Source organism: Phascolarctos cinereus, unplaced genomic scaffold (assembly GCF_003287225.1).
Source record: "Phascolarctos cinereus isolate Bilbo 61053 unplaced genomic scaffold, phaCin_HiC Scaffold_4;HRSCAF=312, whole genome shotgun sequence".
NCBI classification, from domain to species: Eukaryota; Metazoa; Chordata; class Mammalia; order Diprotodontia; family Phascolarctidae; genus Phascolarctos; species Phascolarctos cinereus.
Genome location: NW_027555847.1, coordinates 717,473,169 through 717,499,473, shown reverse-complemented (window position 1 = coordinate 717,499,473; position 26,305 = coordinate 717,473,169). Strand labels below are relative to the sequence as shown.

The following is a 26,305-nucleotide window of genomic DNA, read 5'->3' as shown; positions in this document are numbered from 1 at the left end:
AGAAGGGAAGCAGCTTACCCAATGCCCCCTCGCTAATGAGCAGCAGAGCCAGAATTCAAAGCTAGGTCCCTGACCCTCTAGCAGCCACCCCTGTCTCTTAGCTCTTAGCTTCAGACATGGCGGACAAGGCATTGGGTCTATTTCTTTCAGGGAGATCATTGGAAGCAGAACCAGGTTTGGACACCAGGGGGCGAAGCTTTCCTAGCTCAGTCTATGCCACTGGTGGTTTTTTGTATGAGTGTGTAGGTGTAGGAGAGGGGAGGGCCGGAAGCCCCCATGCTGGTTGGCAAAGAAGGCCTCAAACCTTGGAATGGTAAAACATGGAGACAGAGCACCTGACACCATCACCTACTACCTGAGTGACCTTGGGCAAGTCACTTAACTCCTTGGCCTCAGTTTCCCTTTCTGTAAAATGAGGGGCTGGGCCAGATGGCCTCTGAGGTCCCTTCCAACTCTAGTTCTGTGACCCTGTCCTTTCGAACTCCAGACCTAGGTCAGGCTTTGACCATCCTGGAAAGTAGATAAAGCTTGTTTGGGTCTCCTCTGTGATCTTGGCCAAATTATTTCCCTTTTCTGGGCTAGGTTCCTCCTTGGTTAAGGATAAGGTTGGATTAGAACTCCCAGATCTAAAAACCTCAGATCTCTATGAGCTCAGCCCCTCCCTGCAGACCCCCACGGAGGCGCATTCCCAGGCCTGACCTCCTGCATCTTTCCCAGCTCATCCCCCATCGTGTACTTTGACAAACAGGAAATTCTCACCCAGGTGTCCATGGCAAATCAAGGCTTTAGGAGTGGGCTTTAGGAGTGTCCCCTCCCTAGGAACATTCCTATTTTCACTGGGCCTTTCAATGCCTTAAGTCAAAGTAAAGGTTGGCTTTCTCTGTTCTTTGTTCTAAGGGCCCTTCCAGCCCTAATATTCTATGTTCTATTCTCTAAGGTCCCTTCTTGCTCCAGTGTTCTAGATCAGGGGTGGGGAACCTTAAGGGGACTTGTTCTGTGAAGTTTGGATTCAAAGGATGGCACTTGAGGACCCAGAGGGCCACATGTGGGCCTCAAGGCTTCAGGTTCCCCAGCCCTGTTCTAGATTCTATAATCTTTCTGGTTCTGACATGGGAGGCTTCCAGGCCTCTTGGGGTGTGTGCGTATAAGGGAACAGGTCAGACAACTCAGAGGAGGGCCTGGGCCAGCCTGGGTCACTGGGCTCCTGGGATAGTTCTGGAAGGGAGCTCAGAGGAAGAAGATGGCACCAGAAGTGGCCTTTGAACTCTCTCTGCATGCTGTTAAGGGTCAGGCGCTCAGAAGCCTCCAGGCTCGAGGCAGGAAGGAGCCAGGATTCTGGCTTCTCAGGGACTCTGGGAAGTAGAGTTTTATCCTTGGCTTTCAGTTCCCACCTCAGTTCTAAATGTGTCTAAAGTGGCGTTTCTCCCCTCCCTCTCAGCTGGTTCCCACCCTTGGTTCCCATTCTCAACTCTAGGGGCTCCACATCCCATCCCCTACTTGGGAAACTCACCCTGTTCGGAGATCTGGGCTGTGGAGGGTCCAGTTGGGGCTGGGGGCCCAGGAGGTCCTGGGGGGCCCCTTTCTCCCTTAGCCCCATCCTGACCTGGGCTGCCAGGTGGCCCTTGGGGTCCTGGAAAATAATAATGAGAAAAGAAGTGAGCTGCAGGGATAATTAATCAATACCATGTGCATAGAATCTTGCTCTAAGCACCTTGGAGAGTGGGGAGAGGGGGAAAAAAGCAGAAACCATTGTTTCTGAGCTCAGAAAGCTTGCAGTCTAACTGGGGAGATGGGATTATTCGATTCAATAAATATTTATTGAGTTCCTCAAAATAATCCCTGACCTCAAGGAATTTACCCTGTTGTAACCCTGGTGGGGAGGAGGGGAGGTTTACAATATGCACACAAATCAGTAAATACAAAGTCATATGAGAATACTAACCACTGGATTGGGGGTGGCACCAGAATGGAGGAAATCCAGGGAGGCTAAGAAGTGGGGGTGGGGAAGGAGAGCTTTCCAGGAGTGTGAAACAAGCTAAGCAAAGGCTTGGAGGTGGGGAATGGCAGGTCAAGTCTGGGGAATAGCTAGGAGTCCAGTTGTGTTGGAATTAGTGGGGAAAGATGATGAGGGCTTTTTTTTTTTTTTTGGCACATTGAGTTTGAGATGTCCATGGGACATCCAAGCGGAGAAGTCCCCTTTGGACAACAGATAAAGCAGAGGGTGTTTCTGAAGAACTCCCCATGGGGTTCCTTTGAATAGCTAGCTTTCACTTATTAAGTGCCTACTACATTAAGTGCTTCGCATACAATGAACACTCAATAAAATGCTTTTTCCTCCATCCATCCATCCATCCATCCAGCGCTGGGCACATACAGTAAGTGCTTAATAAGTGCCTGTCGATTGACTACTGTGTGTAATGATGGATGGAGTGCTGAACTTGAGAGTCAGAGGACGGTTCAAGTCCTGTCTCCACTCACCAGCTGTGTGACTCTGGGTAACTCACTCGCGCCCCTCGCTAAGCCTTAGGCAGCTCTTTAAGCCTGAAGTTATAGGCCAGGTGTAGACCGGTGATCTGCCTTGGGGGAGGGAGTTCTCACATCCTGGAAGCCTAGGTCTTGACAGGTTGATATACTCTGTGTGTGAGGCACTATGCTAGACACTGGGGGTGGGCAGGAGGGACAGCCAAGACTCAGCTGTGCCTTCCCAGCTCCCGATGCCGCCCTCTTGAGTCCAGCCCCATCCACCCAGGATGAGGTCCTTGTATCTGCCAGGGCCTCCAGGGCCCCTGGTATGGTGTGCCCCACACTCACCTGGCGGCCCAGCTGGGCCCTTCAGCCCAGGCACTCCGGTTGGGCCCCGGCTCCCTGTGTCTCCTTTGGGGCCAGAAGGGCCTGGTGGCCCAGGAACACCTCCTAGGCCTACAAAGGAGGGAAACGCCTGTCAGGACCCAGCTAGGAGGCGTAGGATATAAGCCAGGAAGTGTTTGGGGGGGTGGGGGGGTGTCCTGTGGTTTCTTGGCCTCCATAGTCTCTCCCTTCCCCAGGATCCAGCTAAAGGTCACCCCTCTCCCCAGTCTTAAAAAGGCCATGATACCTACCGTCCCGGGTGGGCATGGTTCCCCTCCGTCGCTCTCCAGCTCCTGGAGGCCCTGGCATGGGGAGGGAATGGGGGGCTTATCCATCATTGCTCTTACTGTGCCCTGGTCAGGGGGCCTGGGAAGGGTCTTCAGCACCAGATCCCCTTTGAATCATTAGCTCCCCTTCCCTTCAGCCACCCCTAGGGAGGAAGCCTGGACTGACCTATTCTGGTTAACTTCCTCCCAGCCCATCCTCAGAGCAGAACCCACCCTTTCCCCTCCGGATCTCCGGGCCTGGCACCTGCTACCTCTCCTTTATACCCCCATGAGTCACTTGGAGGGAGACATTTTTTTCAGAGGGAAACCACTCCCTTGCTCTGACTCTTTCCTTTGGCCCCTTCCCGAGATACCCTTACCTTTGACCCACTGGAGTCTACAGTGGGATCTGAATTCAGATCCATCTGCCTTTACTCACCTCTGCCTCCTTCATCTCCAGGGCTCCCCTGGGCAGCTGGCAACCCCCACAGCAGGGCTGGGTCCCCACTCCCTTTGGCCTCCCGCGGAGCCCCAAGGGGCAGGGATGCCGACGACGGCTCGGTTAGGGCCAGCACTGACACCTGGGAGGAAGGGAGTGAGATGGACAGGGGGTGGACAGGTGGAGGCCCAGGCCTCAGAGCGGGGCAGGGAGAGGAGAACCTTCTGTAACTAACTCAGAATCACCCAATTTTTGAGCTAGAAGGGCCCTCCTGGGTCAATTAGAGCAGCCAGGATATGAACAAGAATTCTCTAAACCATATTCCAAACATGTGGTCATCTAGACTGTTGGAAGAAAAATCTGCTGAGAGTCAGCCCATCACCCCCCAAGGCAGCGGTGCTCGGTCCTCTTTGGGAGAGTGCTCATTGTTAGAGTTCTTCCTTACATGGGGCCTGAATCTGTCCGCCCCTTTGCAATCTCCGGGGCCAGACCGGACAAGGCTACCAATCCCTCTTCCGTGTGACTGCTCTTCAAATGCTTGGAGATGGTACCCTTGGACTCGCTCTTTTCCATCTCAATCCCTTCCCCTGATCCCCATTTGGTATGAATTTAGAGCCCTTCCCCTTCCTGGTCTCCCCTCTGTGGACACTTTCTAACTTATCAATATCCTTTCCAATCCGTGTCACCCAGCACTGAACACTCTCTAGATGCGGTCTGACCAGGGCCAAGTACAGAAAGACCAGCACCTCTCTAGTCCTCAACTTCTCGCTGCAGCCCAAGATGACACTAGCTTTTTTGGCTGCCTGACATGCTATGGACTCGTACTGAGCTTGTGGTCCCCTAAAGTCCCCAGATCTTTTTCAGATGAACTGCTGGCTAGCCATCTTTTCATTTATAAAGTTGACTTCTTGAACTCATGCCTATATTTATCCCAATTAAATCAGGTCCCACTAAATTCAGCTCACTTCTCCAGAATGTCATAACCTTTTTTGGATCCTGATTATTATCCAGCTATCCCTTTCAGTGCATAACTTAAAAGATATTTTCCCCCAATTACATGTTAAAACAATTTTTAACATTTTTTAAAGGTTTGAGTTCCAAATTCTATCTCTGCCTCCCTTTCTCCCCTTCCCCTTCCCCGAGACAGTAAGCAATCTGTTATGTTGTACACGCACGATCGTGTAAAATTCAGTACGTGATATTAAGGTGTTTAATCCAAATCATTCATAAAAATGCTAAATACCACAGGGCCAAGCCCAGATCCCTGAGGACTCTGCTAGAGACCTTTCAAACTGACATGGATTTGTTAACGGCGATTCTCTGGATCCAGCCATTCAACCAGTTCTACATCCATATAATTCTGCTTTTGTCTAGTCCTCTTGTGCTCAAGAATAGTCAAGTCGACAAGCATTTAGCGAGTGTTTACTTTGTGCCAGGCACAGGGCCAAGTGATGGGCTTACAAGAGTGGGAGATGCCTTCGACATTCAGCTGAGATCTAGGTAGATGGCCTCTACAACCTTCTGCTCCTCTGCCTCAGGACCCTCCTACAAAGAAGAGGCTTTGTCCAGCATGAGCTGCTCTGGATGAAGCCACATTGGCTCTATGTGATCATTGCTTCCTTATTGAGACATTCACTAACCTTCCTTTAAATGATATGCTCTAGAATTTTGCCAGGAATTGAAGTCAAGCCCATTTGCCTAGATTTGTAGGTTCCATTCTCTTTCTCTTTTTGAAAGTCAAGACCATATGTGGCCTCTTCTAGTCTTGCTTCACCTTTCCTGCTCTCTGAGATCTCTCTCTCTCCTTCTTCTTTACTTTTCTTTCCTTCTCTCTTTCTTCCTCCTTTTCTTTTTTCTTTCTTTCCTTCTTTCTTCCTCCTTTTCTTTTTTCTTTCTTTCCTTCTTTCTTCCTCCTTTTCTTTCTTTCCTACCTTTTCTTTTCCTTTCTTTCTTTCTTTCTTTCTTTCTTTCTTTCTTTCTTTCTTTCTTTCTTTCTTTCTTTCTTTCTTCCTTCCTTCTTCCTTCCTTCCTTCCTTCCTTCCTTCCTTCCTTCCTTCCTTCCTTCCTTCCTTCCTTTCTTCCTTCTAACTAGGTCTCCCCATCTCACCCAGACTGGAAGTAGAGGAACTATTCATGGGAATGCCCCTTACAGACAAGCATAGGAGCTTTGACCTGCTCAGTTTCCAGACTGATTTACCCCTCCTAAGGCAACACACTAGCTCCCTCCTCCATGGGGCTCATCGGATTGGTGTCAGACTTAGTGTAGACAGGTGACTGCCTGAGCCTAGGAGTTCCCCCAGCCTCAGCCTCCCTGGTAGTGGGGCCTGAAGGCAGGTGAGCATCACCACTCTTGGTGCTCCATGATCTCCCTGACAGCAGCTCAGTCTTCATATTTACCAGTTCTTTGTCTTAGATGCTATAATTCACCTTGGCCAGAAGACCTAGGCTTAAGTGCTGCTGCTGCAGACGCTTGCTAAAAATTAAAAGCATATATTCCATCTAACTTTATTTCTTACTTATTTGGGGTATTTGATCCCTCTTTGCCATTTTTGCTCTGCTTTTTTCCAGTGCAAAGGTCATTCTCCTTGGCAAAGGATATTTCAGCAATGTCAGCCCTACCCAAGGGAGGGCAAGGGGGAGGGCCATAGACTTAGGCACTGGTTCTCCAAGTGCAGTCTTGGGATCCTCGGAGGTCCCCAGACCCTTCAGGGAGCCTGCAGGCTCAAAATGATTTTAATAACCATAGTAAGATATTTTAATTTCTAATAAAATAAATATTCATGGCTAGAACCCACACAAACAACAGATCTCTGGAGGATTCCCAACGATTTTTAAGTTTGAGAACCATGGGACTCAACTCCAAGAGTCCAGAGTTGATGACTTGGCCTGCCCACTGGGCTACTCTTGATAAAGAAGGGCATGACAGAGAGGGCATGGGATGCTCAAATATTAATCCCTTGTGCTTCAGACTTTTAGTAAAGACACTGATGTGTTGGAGGAGTCAGAGAATCATCAGTTTAGAACTGGGGGAAGCTCAGTGGTCATTTAATTGAATCTCCTTATTTTACGGCTAATGAAAACGAGGTCCAGAGAGATTAAATGAATTCAGAGAATGATGGGTCTAGAGCCAGAAGGAACCTTGTAGGTCATCAGATCAACTTCCCTCATTGGACAGAGGGGGAAACTGAGACCCAGAGAAAAGCAATTTGCCCAAGGTAAGACAGGTAGCGAGTGGCAAGACTTCTGTGAGGAAGGCCGCTGGCTCTTGGGCCACGCTAACAAAAATACAGTTACTAGAACTCGGCATTTACAGCTGTCTTTAATCTGGCTGACTCCTTCCTACCTTTCCTCCCCTTTCTCACCTCCTAATTCATTTGGCCATCCATTGGCAAAGAGCTCCCCTTCTCCCAATCTCACATCACTCAGAAACAACCCACCACTATCTCCTCCTTAGCATCTAGGTGGCACAGTGGACAGAGTGCCAGGCCGGGAGTCAGGAGGACCTGAGTTCAAATCCTGCCTCTGATGTGCTGTTGTCTTTCATTTTCTAAGTGGACCAATGACATCACAGGGTGATGTGTTGACTTGCCCATGAATTGCATTTAGGTGAGGCAGAGCTGCACAAAGCTGCATCAGCTGCATCGGCCTCACTCTCTCTTCCAGGGTCATCAACAACCAGCTGTGTGACCCTGGGCAAGTCCCTTCACCTTGTTTGCCTCAGTTTCCTCATCTATAAAATGAGTAGAGAAGGAAATGGCAAAGCGCTCCAGTATCTCTGCCAAGAAAACCCCAGATGAGGGCACAGAGTTGGAAATGACTGCACAACAAAATCTCCTTAATTCCATTTTCTGATGAAGAGAATTTTGCCGAGGCAATATGTCCACGTGCAATCCTCTTCCATCCCATCCTCTCCAGCAGATTGCCTCCTATAGCATCCCCCACGCTCTCATTTAGCTTCTCTCTTTCCATTGGCTGTTTCCAACCGCCTACCATTAAACCCAGCTCATCCCCATATTTGAAAAAGTCCACACTTGATCCTACCATCCACCTATGTCTATCTCTCTTTCCTTTCCCCGCTCGAAGCTTTGAAAGAGGCAGCTACGAAGAGAAGGAAGAAATCCAAATAACTGGCTGTTTGTCCTTTGCTCCCAAAGAAGGCCAAAGACATCCCGGTGTGATGGGTGATGTATTGACTCGTGAGTGAATTGGATTGAAGTGAGGCAGGGCTGTGCAGGGCACAGTCATCAGCCTCACTCTCTCCTCCTGGGTCATTGAAGGCCAGTGGCAAGACAGAAGTCAGGATGACGGCGACGGTTATTGGTAATAGTACTAAGTTATTAGTATCGAATATGAAAAGAGTGAATTCACAAGCAATGAAGATGAAATAAAAGTAATAAAGGTGACTGTTAGGAGCTGGTTTGCCCAATTACATGGTAATAAAACTGACAATCTAGTCCAGGGCTTAAACGTTTTCCACTCGTGACCCCTTCAGCACTTCTTACACTGTGGGTCTCGACCCTGCACTGATGGATCGATAGCGACCAAATATAAACTGCCCAGATGACCAGAACAGGGAATCAGATACTTAAATACTGAACTTGGAACACAATTGGTCTCTCCAAATGTCTGTGTGGCTATCAAGAAGTGAACCGACAAGTCAACCCATGTTTACTAAGGGCTTACTCTGTGCCAGGCTCTGTGCTCAGTGCTGGCAATACCAACATAAGAGAAGCAAGGCCAGTGCTGTCCTCAAGGAGCTCATATTCTTGGTTCGGTTTTTTAAATTTTTTTTTTTACGGCAATTGGGGTTAAGTGACTTGCCCAGGGTCACACAGCTAGTAAGTATCAAATGGTTGGTCTGAGGCCAGATTTGAACTCAGGTCCTCCTGATTTCAGGGCCGGTGCTCTATCCATTGCACCACCTAGCTGCTCCAAGGAGCTTATATTCCAAGACATAAAAGTGAGCAGAGTAATCCTGGGCAAGTCACTTAACTCCATTGCCTAGCCAAAAAAAAAAAAAAAAAAGAAAAGCCAGCTGAATGGTGTCGTGGATGAGACCTGGCACTGGAGCCAGGAAGACCTGGGTTCGAGTCCCTGCCTCTGACCGATGACGGCAAATCACATAACCCCGAAGTGCTCTGGTCTGTAACCTGCAGAGCAGGTGCAGACTTAATCTGCATTGGCAGACCCCCAACTCACAAGGTAGAGTGGTATTCACATCGAAGATTTTAGTTCAGCATAAGGAAGACCTTCCTCACCTTTAAGTAACCAATGAGACAGGCTGAGGGAGGAGCAAAGGGGAAGCCTGGGGTGCAGGAAGTGAGGAAAGATAATGAGCTGCCCGTCACAGGTGGTATTCAAGCGGCACCTGAGGGATAGTTGGGAGACTGTGGCAGCTGCTTCTGGGGTGGGGCACTGACCTTGTCCTCCAGCACCTTTAGCCTTTCCGTCAGCTCAGCTACCTTGCTGCAGTTCAAACAACCTGAGGGGGGACAAGGACATGGGCTGAGCTTTTGCTCAGACCCCACCACCTTTTCTCTGTTCCCGGGGGTGAGGTAAGGGGGAGCCTTCCCCATTTTTTCTCCCCTTGGCTCCCTGTGACATTCTTTCCCATTTTACTGATGAGAAAACTGAGGCCCAGAGAGGGGATGTGACTGAGCTAGGGTCATGCGGTGAGTCAGTGGCAGAGCCAGGCAAGGCCTCCCTGACCATGGCTCTTTCCCCTACATCCCCCACCTCTGCCATTTCCTGTGGCTGGCTGGCTGCCCTGGCCTAGAGCTGCCCTCCTTTCCCTGGCCAAATCTACTCGTGTTCTGACCAACGACCCCAGGGCCCTCCTTGTCTGAGGGAGCCTCCCCAGAGTCTCACTGGGCTCTCGGATCTGGGTCTGAAAGAGGGGAAGCGATGGAGCGAACCTTCTCCAGCTCCAAGGACAGAAAAGGCTGCCTGCCTTCCAGGCCAGCAGCTGGGGCTGGGGGTGGGGGCTGGCTGGAAGACTGGGCCTGAGCTGGAGGCCCGCCACTCTCGGGACCAGGAGCCCTCGGACTTCCCAGTGGTAACTGGGGGTTAATTGCTTCTCCTCCAGACCCACAGAAACACTCCTGTTGCTGAAGCTGCCGGGTCTCCATGGTTATACCAGGCTGTGTGAGCCCTTGTAAAGATGCAAAGTCTTCCTCCCCACCCCTGGCCTTGGCTGACCCTCCCCTCGCTTGGATGGGGAAGGAAGACCCCATTGTTTCTGTCGTCCTGGCCAAACCACAACCCCCCCCCTCCAAGCTCCGGGTTCCAGGTTTGTGTTTCATGCCCTGTTTCTGAGATCTTATTGGCCAGGCTGCTTTAATTCCTCCCTTCTATGCCTCAGCTTTCCCCTCTGTGCAATGGGCACATGAATCCTCCTTCTGCCACCTTCCTCTCAGGGTGGAGAGGGTCTGGGCAGGGCTGTCCTTTCCAAGGGATCTCTCGGCTTCCTCTAGCCCCTTCCAGGGCTCCCACCAGGACAAGGAGGGGTCTGCCTGTATCGCTACCTTCCCCAGCCTACCTGGGCATGCATGGAATCACTGAAAGTCTAGTGTTGCTTCAGAGGCCCCCTCCTGCCTGAAGGCCTGAGGCACCTTTGCCCCACTCTCCCCTCCCGAGGAAGGCTCCCACAGAGGTAGGACAGAGGCCGTCCCTGTCCCCTGCCCTGCTGCACCAGGGGCTGGGGGGACTCACCTGAAGACGCCGTGGGATGAAGGGCCATTCGTCGTAACGAGGGGCCGTGCCAGCCGGGCTCCAGGGAACTGATGACATCTGTGATCAGAAATGCGTCATCCTAAGCAGCAGACTCCGCTGCCCCCACCCCAGGAGCCAGGAGCCTCTAGCAGCCCCGCTTCTTCCTGCTATGCAAGCACTCAGGAGGAAGTTGTCCTCTTTTACCCATGGGGATGTTGAGTCCCAGAGAGGCCCCAAAATCTCATGCCACATTGTCGGCTGGGCTGGGAATTGTCTGGGCCTCATCAAGGACCCCTCCGTGGTTCTGTCGATTTGTCCCTGAGGTATCCCTTGGGAAGGGCCGAGACACATGGTAACAAAATCACAGAGCCTCAGATCTAGAAGGAATCTCAGCTATGTAGCACAGTGGGTAGTGCTGGGCCTGGAGTCAGGAAGATCTGAGTTCAAATCCTGCCTCAGACACTAGCTGAGCAAGTCACTTCATCTCTGTCTGCCTCAGTTTTCTTCTCTGTAAAATGGAGATAATAATAGCACCTCATGCCCAAGGCTGTGAGATGATATTTGTAAGGCGCTTAGGACAGCTCCTGGCACTTCGTAGGTGCCATATGTCAGCTCTTGTTATTATCTTCACCATCATCATCATCATCGTCATCACCTCAGCCGCCACGCAGCCCCACCCAGACCTGCACAAGACCGTCCCTCTCCCACACCCCGACACAGGGTCACCCAGACTCTTCTCGAACACCTCCAGCCGTAAACAGCCTTGCCCAGAACTGGGTTTCTTGGGAGGAAGTGACTGTTGGTGAACCCAGAGTCAAGGTTTTCACATGAAAGCAAGAGCCAATTTTGGGCAGGGGCTGGTAGCCTTCTCACCAGCTGGCACTGGGGCGGGGCCAGAGTGAAGAGAGATTCAAGCCTGGCACGTGCCCCAGCCCTCCTCCCAGGCCATGCCATCTGGGCCCCACATCCCTGAAGAGCCCAGACCACACTCAGGGGAGGCCTAGACTTGGCCACCTTACCCCTTCATGTGGCCGAAGGCCACAGCTGGACGGAGCCAGGGCCAGCAAGGCAGGTGCCCAGCTGGATCAGGCTCCCAGAGTTGGGGTGGGTGACAGAAGTTGGGGCCTGGAAGGAGTTGGCTGGAAGGAGGTGGGGGTAGGGCCCGAGCTGGGTGGAGCAGAGGTCTGTGTCCTGCCCATCCTTCCGAGGACCAGCTCAGTGAGTTTAATGCCTGTGTCTAATCTTGACACTTAGCACGTGGTGCCTGGAGTCACTTCTTGGGCTCTGTTTATATTTAACTATTGGCATTGTCTGTTCCCAAACTCTTTGTGGCAGACTGTGGCTTTTTCATCTGAGGAATATGGAATAGGAGATAGTGGGTCCTCCATCATTAGGGGGCTTCAAGTGAAGCCTGGAAGCCCACTATGGGAATGCTAGGCATGCTGAGGTAAATCCCTCCCTTTTTACCATTTCTTCAGTAAGATATAAATTCTCTGAATAAGGTATGAATTCCCTGGCCAATGTGGGAATTGTCTGAGTATGGTGTAAATGTCAGGATGAGGTGTGAATTACCTGGAGAAGGTGGAACTTCCCTGGCCGATGTGGGAATTGTCTGAGTATGGTGTAAATGTCAGGATGAGGCGTGAATTACCTGGAGAAGGTAGAACTTCCCTGGATGATGTGGGAATTGTCTGAATATGGTGTAAATGTCAGGATGAGGCATAAATTACCTGGAGAAGGTGGCACTTCCCTGGATGATGTGGGAATTGTCTGAATATGGTATAAATGTCAGGATGAGGCGTAAATTACCGGGAGAAGGTGGCACTTCCCTGGCCAATGTGGGAATTGTCTGAATATGGTGTAAATGTCAGGATGAGGCGTGAATTACCTGGAGAAGTTGGAACTTCCCTGGATGATGTGGGAATTGTCTGAATATGGTGTAAATGTCAGGATGAGGTGTGAATTACCTGGAGAAGGTAGAAATTTCCTGCCAATGTGGGAATTGCCTGGATGTGGTATGAATTGCCTAGATAAGGTATAGATTATCTAGAAAAAGTGTACCGACTCCCTCCCACCCCCCGCACCCCCCAAACACACAAGGCCAAGAATATGGTAGGATGTCATAAATCAGACAGCCCAACCTCATTTTACAGATGGGGAAACTGAGGCCTGGAGAAAGGAAATGATTTGCCCAAGGCCGTAAAGTGGAAGACCTTGCATGGAAAAAATAATTCAAATTTCTATCAAGTTTTAAAGTTTGCAAAATGCTTTTCCCCACCACACCACAACAAGGTACTGCAAGTCCTATCACACAGATAAGGAAACTGAGTCTCTGACAGGCAAAGTGACTTGTCCATGGCCATACAACCAGGAAGAAGCAGAGCCGGACTGAGAGCCGGAAGGTTCCTGAACAGTCACCTACTCTAACCCTCTTGTTTTACAGAAAGGGAATCTGAGACTCGGGGGACAAGTGACTTCCCCAAGATTACACGGGTAGTAATGGTCAGAAGCAATATTTGAATGCAAGTCCTTCTAGCACTTTCCACTATGACACACTGCCGCCTGATTATCATTCCCATTTTTCAGATGGGAAAACTGAGGGCAAGTGACTAGGATCTCTAGAGCAGAGCATCGGAACTGCGAGCTTGGGATCTTCTGGTCATCTAACTCTATCCACTCGTTGTACAGGTGACTAACCCAAGGTCACGTGGAGAATATGTTGCAGGCCAGTGTTCTTTCCATCACCACAGGCTGCTGCTGTAGCCATGCTTGGGAAGGAATGGGGAACGGACAGAGGAAATGGAGTTCTCAGTTTCCAGGTGCATGGGGTGAGCCCCTTAAGGGGGAATTCAGTGGACAGCACTGGGCCTGGAGTCTGGAAGATCCGGATTGAAATCAAGCCTCAGGCACTTGCTTGCTGTGTGACCCTGGGCAAGGGACATAACTGGCTGCCTCCGATTTCTCATCTGTACGATGGGGATAAATAATCAGCCCTTACCTTCAAGGGTTGCTATAAGGACCAAACGAAATATTTGTAAGGCACTTTGGAAACCTTAAGGTGTTGTATAAATGCTAGCTGTTATTATTGTTATTATATAAATATAGCTTGTTATTACTATTATTATTTTGTCAGCCTGCTGAGACCAAAGTCCAGGTCAGAGGTGGTGGAAAGACACCCCAGGGAATGGGGAGACCAGAGGGGTGGGGATGCTAAGGAGATGAGTTGAGGACACGGATGGACTGGGGGAAGGAGCAGGGCACGGAGGGAAGCCAGGGGAGGGTGTTTACAAAATCTGAACCCACAGGCCTGGAGAGCTGGTCTGGCAGGGGGACACAGACAAGAACGCCCATCTGCTTCCAGCTGTTAATGGGAAAGACCCACCCCGCTCTCCAGCCCCAGCTGTCTCTTGTCCTAGACTGAGATTTTGGAGCTAGAAGACTCCCCCCACCCCCAGCATCCCAGGTTCCTGGGCTAGGGAGGACCCCGAGAGTTCAGCTCTGGGCTTCATTTGGGAGAGGGCTCTCTGTCCCCAGACTCCTCAGTGCTGACTGCCCTGGGGGCCCCTCCATCACCCCAGGGGCTAAACTACCCAACTTGGCTCTTATCTCTTGCTCTCATTTGCCTTCTGAGGTCCCTTTCCACAGAGTCAGCTGGGGATGGGAGGGAGTGCTCAGCCATGCAAAGCCCCCACCCCTCACTGATCACAAGAACCAGAAAACCCCCAAACAAATCCAGGCCCTGTCTTGGAGGGGGCTCCCACAGTTGGCTCATGGGGAAGGAAGAAAAGCTAAATCCCAACTCCTCTGCCCTTGTCCTTCCCCTATCCTCAAGGAGACCACCCCCCCCTTCCCTGAACATGGAAGGCTCAGCGAACTGTAAAACTGACTCTGCCTTCCAGATGGGGCACACATGTTCAGCATCTAGCCAAGTCTATGCCTTCACCCTATGATAGAACACTGAAGGCCGGGGAAAGGATGGTCCCAAAACCCAGAAGAATTAAATTGCTTGGCCAACATCAGAGGGCTAGTAAGGGTCCGAGGTGGGATCTGAACCCAGGTCTTCCTGACTATAAGTCCAGCATCCTCTCCACTGTACTATCCTGCCTCTCAAGTCATCATGGCTCCATGGAGAACAGGCTTGGAAACCAGGAACAGGGCATTCTCCTTCAACACCCATCTCTTTGACACACCGAAGCAGCCTGGTGGGCAGAAAGCCAGACTGGGAGTCTTGAAGGCCTAATGGTAAATCCATTAGATTGTAAGCTCCTTGAGGGCAGGGACTGCCTTTAGCAAAGAGAGCCACTCACTCACTATTGTCTATTAAACACATTTCCTCAGAACATGGGACTTAAAATTGGAAGGATCTTGGATGTCCATCTAACCACCCCCTGCAGTACAGATCAGGAAACTGAGGCCAGCAGAGAGGAAGACCGTAGAGGTGGTAAGAAGAACAGCTTGCATTTAAACCCAGGTCACCCTCTGATCTGTCCAGGTCAAACGCTTTCACTTGGGCATTCAAGGCCCTTCACAATCAGGCCCTGACCTTCGCAGACGTATCTGACACTGAGCTGTTGGCCGATGTTGTTTTTGGCCTGGGACACATGGCCTGAAACCAGCCTTTAGGTTAGCTGGCAGAGACGTGAGCTACTGTACAGCTATTGTTGTGGAGGCCGGGAAGAGAGATAGAGAGGTACCACGGGGTGGCTTCCTAGTTCAGTGAATTATTCTCCCCAGCCCAATGCTAAGAAAAGTGGTTTCTAAGCTACTGAAGAATTAAAAGTGCTGTTCCCTCCCCCTTCATATCAGGGTGCCCAGGAGCAGCCCCCTTTGCAGCACCCTCGGTACACCCCATTTGTCACCCTCTGTAACCTCCCATGGTTTTATGCCTCCATAACCTTGCTTAGGATACTTGAATATATCTGTTCTTGACACCTGAGATATGGTAGGAGCTTAATAATTGCTTAGTTGATTGACTGCCACCTGCTGAAATCCTAGCTACCGTTCAAAGTCCAGCTCAAGCCCATTCCTTCTTAATCTTTCCACTCACACCGATTAACCACCTGCTGCATACAGGGCAGGAGGAGAGATGAAGCTTCAGCTGCTGCCTCCTCCAGGAAGCTGTCCCTGATCCATCCCCTCTCCCACCTAGGAACTCCTCTGGGGAGGTAAAAACCAAGACCAGAGGGAAGCCCCAGGCCCCTCTCCTGGCTTTGGTGCTGGACAGAACACTTGCCTGGAAACACAAAAATGGATAGAACATTTCCAGTGGGGAGACTTCAAAGCTCAGGGTCCTCAGGTCCTGGTCACTACCTTCTACTCAACAAACCCTTACTGACCCTGCCTGGAGGGGGTCTATAAGATGGGAGGAGGGGAGGAGAGAAGGGAATCAATTGTAATAAAAGTAATACAAAAGGCGGGGAGAGACCTTAGAACAGGGGATGTTAGGGCTGAGAGGGCCTTAGAACAGGGAATGTCAGAGGGGCTTTAGAGCTAGGGATGTCAGGGCTGGGAGGGCCTTGGAATAGGCGATGTCAGAGCTGGGAGAAATTACAATAGAAATTACAATCACCTAGTCCAGGGACTCTTAACATGAGATCCACGAACTTGTTTTTAAAATGTTTAACCCTAGGGATGCCTGCTGAATTCTAACCCATGTTATAAAAAGAGAGGCATCATGGCATCAGAGAGATGGTCTGATAGCCAGAAAGATCTGGGTTCAAGTTCTGCCCCTGATAATTCCTGACCGCGTGACCCTGATCAAGTCAGTGGATGAAGAGTGTTGACCTGCGCTGGAGGAGGGAGTCCCCTCCTCAGGGAGTTCCTCACGCCAGTGACAGAGCTCAGCTCGTTTTCAGGCACAGCCCTCCCTGCCCTACACAGGGTCCTTCCTGCTGACCAAAGACTGAAGAAGACCAAAGCAGAGCAGCAGAACCTGCCAGCCCCTGACAGAGAATGAGTGTATGCGGTATTCTGTACCCATTGTCCCTCGCCTCTACAAAGAAGACAGGGTGGTTCACTGGGGCCCGTCTTTTCTAGACTTCTTTCCTAGAAGCTCCAATTGTAGCCCAGCATTTCTGTTGGTTGGACTGAATGGAATGGATCTCCCCTCCCCCGTGTAGCGCCAGTCTGGCTGCTGAGGGGTTAATTCCAGTCCTCGCCCAGGCAGCCACCCCAGCCAGCGTGGGCAGGATGAGGGCAGCTCCCACAGTCATGGAAACCTGGCCCCTCCCCCTCCTGCTGCTCTGACCGAGGTCAGCTCAGGTCAGCGATCACAGGGGCCTGGCTCCTTGGACTCCGATCTTCCCCATGACCCTCCTCCACCCCAACCCTCCAAAGGCCTATGTGTCTCCAGCCAGGAGTTTACTTTACAAATGTAAATATTTACAGCTCGTGGATCTCGGGGTCATGGGTCAGGATGGGGAGGTAGAACTCGGCTCTGGACTCTAGTCCAGTCAGGAAGACTAGAGGGGAAACTCAGAAGAAGGACAGCTCAGCCCAGAATCTAGGCCAGTCTGACTCAAAGTCCAGCCAAGCCTTACCCAAAGTTTAGGCCAGCTCGACCCAAAACCCAGCTTGACTAGCAGCTCGACCCAAAACCCAGCTTGACTAAACCAAAAGTTTGGCCCAGAACAATCTAGATCAGTCAGGCCAAAGTCTAGACCAGCCCAACCCAAAGCAAAACCTAGACCAACACCTCTAGTCCACACCAGATCTCTAAGGTAATATAAAAGGGTAGTATGAGGAGGGTGGGGAGCAACATTCAGGTTGGTGGACCCAAGGGGCAGGAGTCCCTGGGGATTCCAATCTTGGCATCATTTTCCTACTTGTCCAAGTCCTTCCTAAAATGTGGCACATGGAACCGAACCCAGGGTTCTAGCTGTGGTCTGACCAAGGTAGAGGACACCTCCTTTTACCTGGGAGCTCTGGATCCCACCTGCAATTTTGGCTGACACATGTAATAATAATAATAGCTAGCATTTCTATAATACAGTAAAGCTTTACAAATATTATCTCATCTGATCTTCATAACAACCCTGAGGGGTAGGTGCTATTGTTATCTCCATTTTACAGACAGGGAAACTGAGGCAGACAGCGGTTAAATGATTTGCACAGAGTCACAAAGCTAGTCAGTGTCTGAGCCTGGATTTGAACTCAGGTCTTTCTGACTGCAAGCCCTGTGCTCCCCATACTTTACCACCTCAGCTGCCCATTGTAACAGTTCAATTCAATTCTTTAACCTTTGATTCATCTAAGGCCTTGTGTTAAGTTCTAGAGGTACACAAGGATCCCCATGGATCTGCTATTTCTACTTATGGACGTTTCCTCCAATGATGAAGATTGTGCCCCAGCCTTGTCTACCTGTCCTGGGCCACTTTTGTTCAATCCTCCTATAGATTCACCCAAGGGCAAAGAGTCTACCCAATATGGTAGGGGGCTTCCCTTGCTTTCTTCCAACCTGGAAAGGATACCAGCATCAAACTGGGGCTATCCATTGGTTACCCCTTGCCCTCTCTCTTTTTCTTTTCTTTCTTCCTTCTTTCCTTCCTTTCTTTCTTTTTCCTTCCTTCCTGCCTTCCTTCCTTCCTCTCTCTTCCTTCCTTTCTTTCTTTCTCTCTCTCCTTCCTTCCTTCCTTCCTTCCTTCCTTCCTTCCTTCCTTCCTTCCTTCCTTCCTTCCTTCCTTCCTTCCTTCCTTCCTTCCTTCCTTCCTGCCTTCCTTCCTTCCTTCCTTCCTTCCTTCCTTCCTTCCTTCCTGCCTTCCTTCCTTCCTTCTTTCTTTCTTTCTTCCTTCCTTCCTTTCCTTTTCTTTCTATCTTTTTCTCCTTCTCCTCCTCCTCCTCTTCCTCCTCCTCCTCCTCCTCCTCTTTCTTCTTCTTCTTCTCTTCCTCCTCCTTCTTCCTGTACATATTTCCCTAATGACACCTTAGACTTCTATACGTAATCTCTTTGTTCCATATTAAGGTCTACTCACACCCACCAAAGACCTTGCCAATGTCCTCATTTGCACATCTTCAGAGAGTAGGATATTCTTGGACTCACCACCATGCAACGACACCAAAGACAGAGGTAGGGCGGTGCAATGGGTATGGCATTGGCCTTAGAGTCAGAAGGACCTGGGTTCAAATTTGACCTACCTGTGTGACCCTGGGCCACAAGCCTACCTCAGAGCCTGGTGCTATTGTTCAATCCAGACTCCAGTTCAGGGGTTCTTAACCTCAGACTCCAAGTGAACCCCGATGGAACAATATTTTAATAAATGTATTTCAATATAATTGGCATCAATCTGGGTAGGGGTATGTGGGCCTCACCAGACTCATTTCCAAAGGGGTCCAGGGTAAAACAAGGTGAAGTCTCCCCAAAGTAGACCTGGCCCAGGTCTGTTCAGAGCCCAGCCCCAGCCAGCTCAGCCCAGTTCAGCTAGGCCTAGCCCCAGTGTACCCTAGGCCTCTGAGGAGGGCCCTGATTTAGGGGTGGGGGGAGCACTTCCTTTGAGAATAGCTGGTCCAGCAGGGAGGTGGGGGCAAGGGGGAAAGGGAATCTGCCCTGTTGACCCAAGCAGGAAGGATTCAATAAACACAGGGGGGATTTATGGTTCCCTGATGTGTCACCTGGGGGGGGAGGGGGCTGAGGTTGGCCTGAGAGAAGGGAAGAGATAGGGGCCGCATCACAGCTGGATGAAGGAGGAGAGGGCTTGGAGACAGGGTTTCTAGGCCACAAGGCAAGCTCGAGGAACAGAGCTCCAGGGGCAGGCCCCAGGGAGCTGGGAGGCTCAGGCTGCAGCCCAGAATGCTGCCACCTGTCCTATACTTAGCCCTGACACAGGCAGTGGGAAGCACTTAACTCCAGAAAAGGTGGTTGATATCGCAAATACTTCTATCCTGTCCACAGCCCTGGTGTTTGAACTCATTTCCACACCACCCTAGCAAAACCAAAGTTAGTAAGACTTGGGGATTGTTAGTAAGAAGAGCTGGGTTCAAATCCTATTCATCTTCTTATTACCTGCATGATCTTGGGCAAAAGGCTTCCCCTCCCTAAATCTCAGTTTTCTCACCTGTAAAGTGAGAGGATTCGACTAGATCAGGGGCCCGCAAACAAAAAGGCCCAGATCTGGCCTTGGAGCACTGGTTTCAGTGACCCCTGCACTCCTTTTGAGGTCCCTTCCAGAGCAAAATTTGCGATCCCAATGACAATCTCTCTGAGACTCAGTTTCCCTATCTGCACGAGGGGGGTGCATTACATGGCCTCTGAGGCCTCTTCCAGCTATAATTCTAGGATCTTGCCTGCCTGTTTAATGAGCAGGAGACTAAAGGGTTAAGTGCTTAGGTTGGGGTTGGAGGGAGCCTTAGGGAACTGGATCCTCAGAGTTAGTCTCCCCCTCTCCTAGCCTGGCAAGGGCCACCCAGCCCCCTGCCCCCACCCCAGCCCCTGCCAAAGCCCATTGTTGGCAGCTCCCCGCCCTTCCCCTTGGGCAGCCTACCCACGCCCCACATTCTTGGCACTGGAGGCCCCGGAGCCATTGTTTCCTGAGAGAGATGGGGCCCCAGCCCAGGTGAGAGGGGCTGGACCTTCCCTCCTTCCTCTTCCGACTCTGACTGTCCTCCCAGGCTAAGGTCTAGAGAGAGCCCAGGCCAGCCCAGCCCAGCCCAGCCCAGTCCATCTTGGTTTATCCCTTCCATCTTCTCGAAGACTCTAGTCTCAAAGGCTTAGACGCAGTAAGAAAAAGAACAGTTTCAGATAATGGGGTCATAGCTCAAGAGCTAGAAAGGACCCCAGAAAGACTACCTGGTCTAACCCTGTCATTTTACAGACAAGGAAATTGAGGCCAAGGCCAAGTCAGTAGAAAAATGAGAATTATTCTCCCCATTTTACAGATGAGGAAACCATGTTGAGACAGCTGTGAGTGGCCTTGACCGTGGGCCCCCTATTCCACAGCTTCTTCCCATGGGGATCTCATCTGAGACCAGACAGAACTGAGAGTGCTCAGACTCCCAGAGGTGGCCCTGATGGCTGAGGGTTCAGTGGGCCTTAGAACTTGGCTCACAGCAGTCAGCCCTTCCTCTTCAAACTTCTGCCATCCTGGGAGGTCAGGCTCAGTTTCCTCTACTTGGCTGGAGGGCAGAACCAGGGACGGTGGGAGGCTGGTGCAGAGGAGGCCCATTGAAGCTCCATCATTAGAGCTGGGTCACAGGAGAATGGGAGAGGGCTTCCTCTCACTGAAGGCCTTCAGTGACCACTGAGCTACCTGTCAGTTACAGATCACTTGAGAAGCTGAGGCTTCACTTTTCTGTAAAATGAAGGGGTCCCTGCTGGCTGTAGAACCTTGTTCCTATGGTACAGTGAGAAAAGTCCCCTCTGGAGTCAGAGGACCTGGGTTCAAATCCTGCCTCTCATAATTGTTACCTGTGTGACCTTGGGTAAGACCTGGGCCTGTTTCCTCATCTCTAAAATGAGAGGGTCCAACTGGACAGCCTCTGAGGTCCTCCCTGGTCCTAGATGTAGGACCCTGTTGGGAAGCCAAGTCCTGATGTGATGGACATTTCATAGAGCTCGTGGACTGGGGTGGGGATGGCCGCAGGATGCGAGGCTGTAATGGGATGTCCTAAGCTGTGCCATCACTGTCAGGCACCCTCCTTCCCCTGTGAGGCGGGTCAGGGGCCTTTGAAGTGTAGGGGGCAGGATGCAGGGCTGGGCTGTGGGGGCCACCTGGAGACTGCTTATCTGGGATGCAGCTGGAGGGGGGCCCTATCTGAGCTCAGTGAGACCATAGGGCAGTCAGGTGCAGGAGGGAGAGAGGGAAAATGCCATGGGCAGACTGTGGCTTTCGTCCTACCCCCTTTCTCCTCCTCTTCCTCCTCCTCCCCCCTTCTCTACCTCTTCTTCCTCCTCCTCCTTCTCCTCTTCCTCCTCCCCACTTCTCCTCCTCCTCCTCCTCCTCCTCCTCCAGCCCATCCTCCTCCTCCTCCTTCTCCTCCTCCCCATCCTCCTCCTCCATCCTCAGAGGCAGGATTTGAACCCAGCTCCTGGGCCACCCTGCTAGGACTCCTGGGTCCAGTCCCCAGCCGGGTTGCCATGAGAACAAGGGGTTGGCCCCTTCTCCCTTTCCCAGGCCTCTCTGCTCAGTTTGCAGTGGGCTTTGTGGGGGGGAGGGGACTCGGGGCCAGGCTTGTCCAGCTCCAGGCTCTGATCTCCCCAGTCCTCCCTACACCAGGCTTGCCCTGGCCCCGTGGCCTCTCCACCAGCTCTGGTCCAGCCAGACAGGAAGAGGGGGAGAACCTTGGGAGAGGGAGGGGAGGAGGGAAGGACCCTTCCCATCTGGCTACCCCCTCTTCAGTCTGACCCACCTCCCCCTCTCCTCCCCTTCCAAGGAGGTCGGATCCTTGAAGGAGATCACAAGACAGGCCTGGAGAACAGCCATGGCTGGGCCTTCCCTGTCCCCCCAGGGCATGGAGGCACTGTTGGGGGGGGCAGCCCATTAAGTCTCCAAGGATTTTCCCTTCCCCTGCCCCCCAACCCCTATCCCCTCTCCTCTCCCTCCCCCAGCTACTTCTCCCCACCTTGCTCACTGCCAACCCCTCCTACCTTCCTCAGCCCCAGCCCCACCCCCAGTCTGGTGTGGCTCCCCAGTCCATCCCTTAGGCATCTAGGCATGCTGGCCCCTGGGAGCTGGGCACTGAATGTGAGGTGAGCCGTCTCCACAGGCCTCTCTGCCTTCCTTCCCTCCCTCCCCAAGGTCCCTTCCTGTCCCTTATGGGGAGTGGCCAGGGAGAGAAGAAGGATATTTGAGAGGGGGAGGGTTCCTGCCCTCCTTGGCCTTCTGCGCAGAGCCCAGCGCTCCCCTGTTCTGCCCTGTCCTTCCTCCTCCTCACCCTTCTCCTTCTCACTGGCTCCTGGTCTGGCTCGGGTCCCTGGAGGTCAGGCTTAAAGGCAGGGCTGGTCCTTGGAGAGCCTAGGGCCAGGAAGGGCTTGAGGCTCATTTACACAATTCTCTAGCTCTCTCTCTGAGCCTCACCCCTCCTCAGGGGCCCTCTTACATGGCACATCCACCCACCCCATTTCTTCCCCCTTCTCCCCCCCCATCCTTCATCCCTCCAGGGATCAGGGCTTCCATCTGGAGACCTGGGAGGAACCTTGGAGGCCCCTGGAGCAGAGGGCAGCTCATTTAGTCCTGCCCCTCCATTTTACAGATTAAGAACCTGAGACCCAGAGAGGGACCCTAGATCAAAAGCTACAATGGACTTCAGGAATTATCTAATCCAGTCCCTTCATTTTACAGATGGGGAACCCAGATAGGTCATGGAGGATCATGGGTTGAGAGGGAGAGTGCCTCATTTTACAGATTGGGAAACTGAGGCCTGGAGGAGTATCCTAGATCCAGAACCAATCCCCCATTTTACAGATAAGGAATATGAGGCATAAGGGAAGGGACTAGCCCAAGGTCACACAGGTTGTTAGGTAGGAGGATTTGAACCCAAGTTGTCTGATCTCAGATCTGGTGCTCTTTCCACTGCTTCTCATCTTTTACCCAATAAAATACTGGGGGGCAATAATTAGTATTTGTTACTGTAACTATAAACATGCCACCTCAATTGACCCTGCGAGAGGAGTTGTACTAATGGACAGGCATTAGAAACCCCATTTTACAGATGGGAAAGCTGAGGAAAGAAGGGATACGGCCCAAGGTCAGGCCACTAGTCAGGGGCACAGCCAAGAGTGGAACTCAGCTCTACCATTCTTTCCAGGTTCTACATCAACAGGCCAATTCAGAGCAGATTAAAGATCTTAGGACCCCAGATCCAGGGCTGGAAGGACCTTGGAGGCTAATTCAATCTCCTGCTTTTACAGGAGCTCAAGGAGAAATGACTTTCCCAAGGTCACACACATGGCAGAGCTGGCATGTGAACCCAAGCCTCTGACTTCAGAACCAGTGAGCTGTCCAGTGAGCTAGAAATTCTAGGTCTGGATCCCAGCCCCAGCAGCTTGCCTTCTGTTCTTCAGCCCTGCTCCCCTCAGAAGGGAACAAGCATTTATTAAGTGCCTACTGTGTGTCAGGCACTGCACTAAGGGCTTTACAAATATTGTCTCATTTAAGAAATGTTTGTTCCCTTCCCCTCCCCTCCCTTCCCTTCCCTTCCCTCCTTCCCTTCCCTCCCCTCCCCTCCCTCCCCTCCCCTCCCTCCCCTCCCCTCCCCTCCCCTCCCCTCCCCTCCCCTCCCTTCCCTTCCCTTCCCTTCCCTTCCCTTCCCTTCTTTGGACTTTGCTCTTCTCTGAGGCAGCAGCCTCCCACCCACTCCAAACCCCTTCCTCCCCTCAGCTGACGGCTCTGGAGCCGAGGAGGGCCAGGGCATCGGGGGAGGGGAGCTAGCTGGGGGTCCTACCTTCTTCACAGTTGGTGCCTGAATGACCCGGACAGCACTTCCACTCCAGAGAGGTCACTGTCTTGTACACAACCCTGTATGTCGGTCTCACCACCGTTCTGTAGCTGCAACACAGTCATGGAACCCAACGTGGCTTAGCTCGGAAGGGTTCAGGAACCTCCTCTCTGGTCAGCGACCACTGCCCTGTGCTGTTTGGTCAGTAACCACTCCATCACAGGCCAAGAGAATGACAGCTCCTTGTGCCCAACCCATAGTGATGGGCCCCAATCCCAGATAACCGCCACCCTCCTGTGCCCTGGGTCCTCACCCCCACCTTCAGTGTCATCCTCAGAGGAAACAGAGGCTCAGTGGAGAGAGCCCCAGGCTGGGAGTCAGGAAGACTAGTTCAGATCCTCCTCCCTTAGAAACTTACTGGCTGTCGACTGCCAAGTCACTTAACCTTTATGGGCCTCAGTTTCCTCATTTGCAAAATGAGGGTAATAATTCCTGCAGGCTTTCCTTTCAGAATTTTTGTCAGGATCAAAAGATCCTGATCAGGATGTTTTAGGAAATGCTCCTGTTAGGGCGCTTTACAAACCTGAGAGTTCTGCGTCAACCGTTGTTGCTATAACAGCTGATATCCGCAGAGATCTAAGGTTTGCAAGGCAGCTTACAGGCCCTAGTTCATCTGGATCCTGACAACTCTGAAAAAAAAAAGATCTGCAGGGACTGTTATCCCCATATTACAGATGATAATACTGAGGCTCAGAGGGTAAGTGGCCTGTAATAGAGATGGGGTTAGAACTCAGGTCTCACCTGGCTCCAAGTCCGGAGCTCCTTTCAAGCCTGGATCCCTCATCTGGTCCTGAGCATTATCTGCCTTCCTCTGTGTCCTGGCCCCTCCACGAGATGGGGAGCTCCCACGGGGCAGGGACCAGGGCTCACCCATTCTGGCATTCCCAGCACTCAGCCCACCAGCGGTGCTTAATAAACACATGCTGACGGCACTTTATTCTCCTGGGCTTAGTGTGTGCGCGCGCGCGCGCGCGCGCGTGTGTGTGTGTGTGTGTGTGTGTGTGTGTGTGTGTGTGTGTGCATGTGCGCGTGTGTACTGGGAGAGACAGAGAATCAGAGAGACAGAAAGAGAGGGAGAGAAGAAGAAAGAGACAGAGAGAGAGAGAGAAAGAGACACAGACAGAGAGAAGAAAGAAAAGAGACAGATGAGAGAGAGGAGAGAGATGAGAAAGAGAAAAGGGAGAGAGACAGAGACAGAGAGAGGGGAGAAAGATGAGAGAAATTTGGGGGCAAGGGGAAGGGGAAATGGCTTCCAGGAGCCTTGTTGTTTGCTTCTATCTGTGTCCAGACACCCAAACCGACCTGTATGGATGCTGGAGAAAGTCCAGCTTCTGTTTCACATGTTACATGAGGGCATTCAAGGCTTGCCACAATCTGGCTTCAATTCAGTCTGACAAACATTTATTCAGGGCCTCCTGTGGTCAAGACCCCATGCCAGATGCTGGGGTTACCAATATAAAAACTGCCCATGACGTTGGCCTCAAGAAGGGCTTGTGATCACCGGAGTGGGGGGTGGGGGGTGGGGGAAGGAGTTGACTATTGGTGCCCACATGGATCCCAGAGCAGCTGGCGACAGGCAAAGGAGAGACGTGGCTTGAGGAAGAAGATGAGAGGGGGGAGGACCACACTCGTCCAGGGGGATCAGACCCAGCCCAACTCTGCACTTACATATACCTGGTTCCCTCATCTAAGACCCTTCCTTCTGAAGCTGGACTGGTGTGTTGGCCATCCCTGAATGGACTGGGTGCTGACCCTCCCCAACCCCCTGAAAGATTCTCCGTCCACCTCCTCCTCTTGCCCAGCCATCTGCCTGTTCTTTAAGGTTCACCATACAGTCCTACCTCCCCTGGGAAGCCCTCTCTCACTACCACCCTGAACCGCTTCCTCTGAACTCCCATCATACTCGCTGTCTGTGCCACTCACTGGAGAACTGAAATCAAGGGAGAGAATTTATACACTCACCATGTAAACCTATAGAACTAGATACCTCTGGTTAGACTATATAAGACAGTATACACAACTATTATATACAACAGTATACTAGAAGACTATAGAAACCATAGAAATGTCAGTTATCATTATCACTGTACTCAACAAACATTTCCTTCCTGCTTGCTACGTGCCCTGGACATACAAAAATGAGCTGGTCCCTGACCTTAACATGCTTACATTCTGTATACCTACTTTCTCTAATTGTTATTTAACTTGTAACAATCATCTAATCACTAAACAGGTATTAAGCACCTACTGAATGCAGAGCTCTTTCCAGGTCTACATATCACCTCACCAAAGAGACTGGAAGTGTCTTGAGGACAGGAATCATCTATCTCCCTCACAATGACCAGGATGGCATTGGGGGAACAGCGAGGGCTGATCAAATGTTTATTGACAATGGGTGCCCTGGCTGAAGGCATCTATTTCCTTGTGAATAAATGAATGTATCTTTTATGACTTGCTGAATGAATGCACCAGCACTGTGAATGAATGAATGAATGAATGACTATAGGAGAGAATGTTTGAAGGTAAACCGGACAGGCCTCAAGCACTGATTGGATATGGGGTAGAGGAGAGGCAGAGGAAAGCGGCATTGAGGACCAACATCTAGGCTGTGAGC

The 26,305-nt window shown here is 51.4% G+C and overlaps 1 protein-coding gene across 3 annotated transcripts in view; it reads right to left on the bottom strand.

Moving 5' to 3' along the window:
• Window positions 1–26,305, bottom strand: part of EMID1 (EMI domain containing 1) — a 62,402-nt gene that overhangs the window by 20,473 nt on the left and 15,624 nt on the right. For all 3 annotated transcript variants that reach the window (XM_020996471.2, XM_020996470.2, XM_020996473.1), the window contains exons 3-9: window positions 23,638–23,741; window positions 10,264–10,341; window positions 8,973–9,034; window positions 3,553–3,694; window positions 3,099–3,149; window positions 2,812–2,919; window positions 1,511–1,630 (exon numbers count right to left, since the gene is read on the bottom strand). In XM_020996471.2, the coding sequence (XP_020852130.1) occupies window positions 1,511–1,630; window positions 2,812–2,919; window positions 3,099–3,149; window positions 3,553–3,694; window positions 8,973–9,034; window positions 10,264–10,341; window positions 23,638–23,741 (665 nt within the window). The remainder of the gene's footprint in view (window positions 1–1,510; window positions 1,631–2,811; window positions 2,920–3,098; window positions 3,150–3,552; window positions 3,695–8,972; window positions 9,035–10,263; window positions 10,342–23,637; window positions 23,742–26,305) is intronic.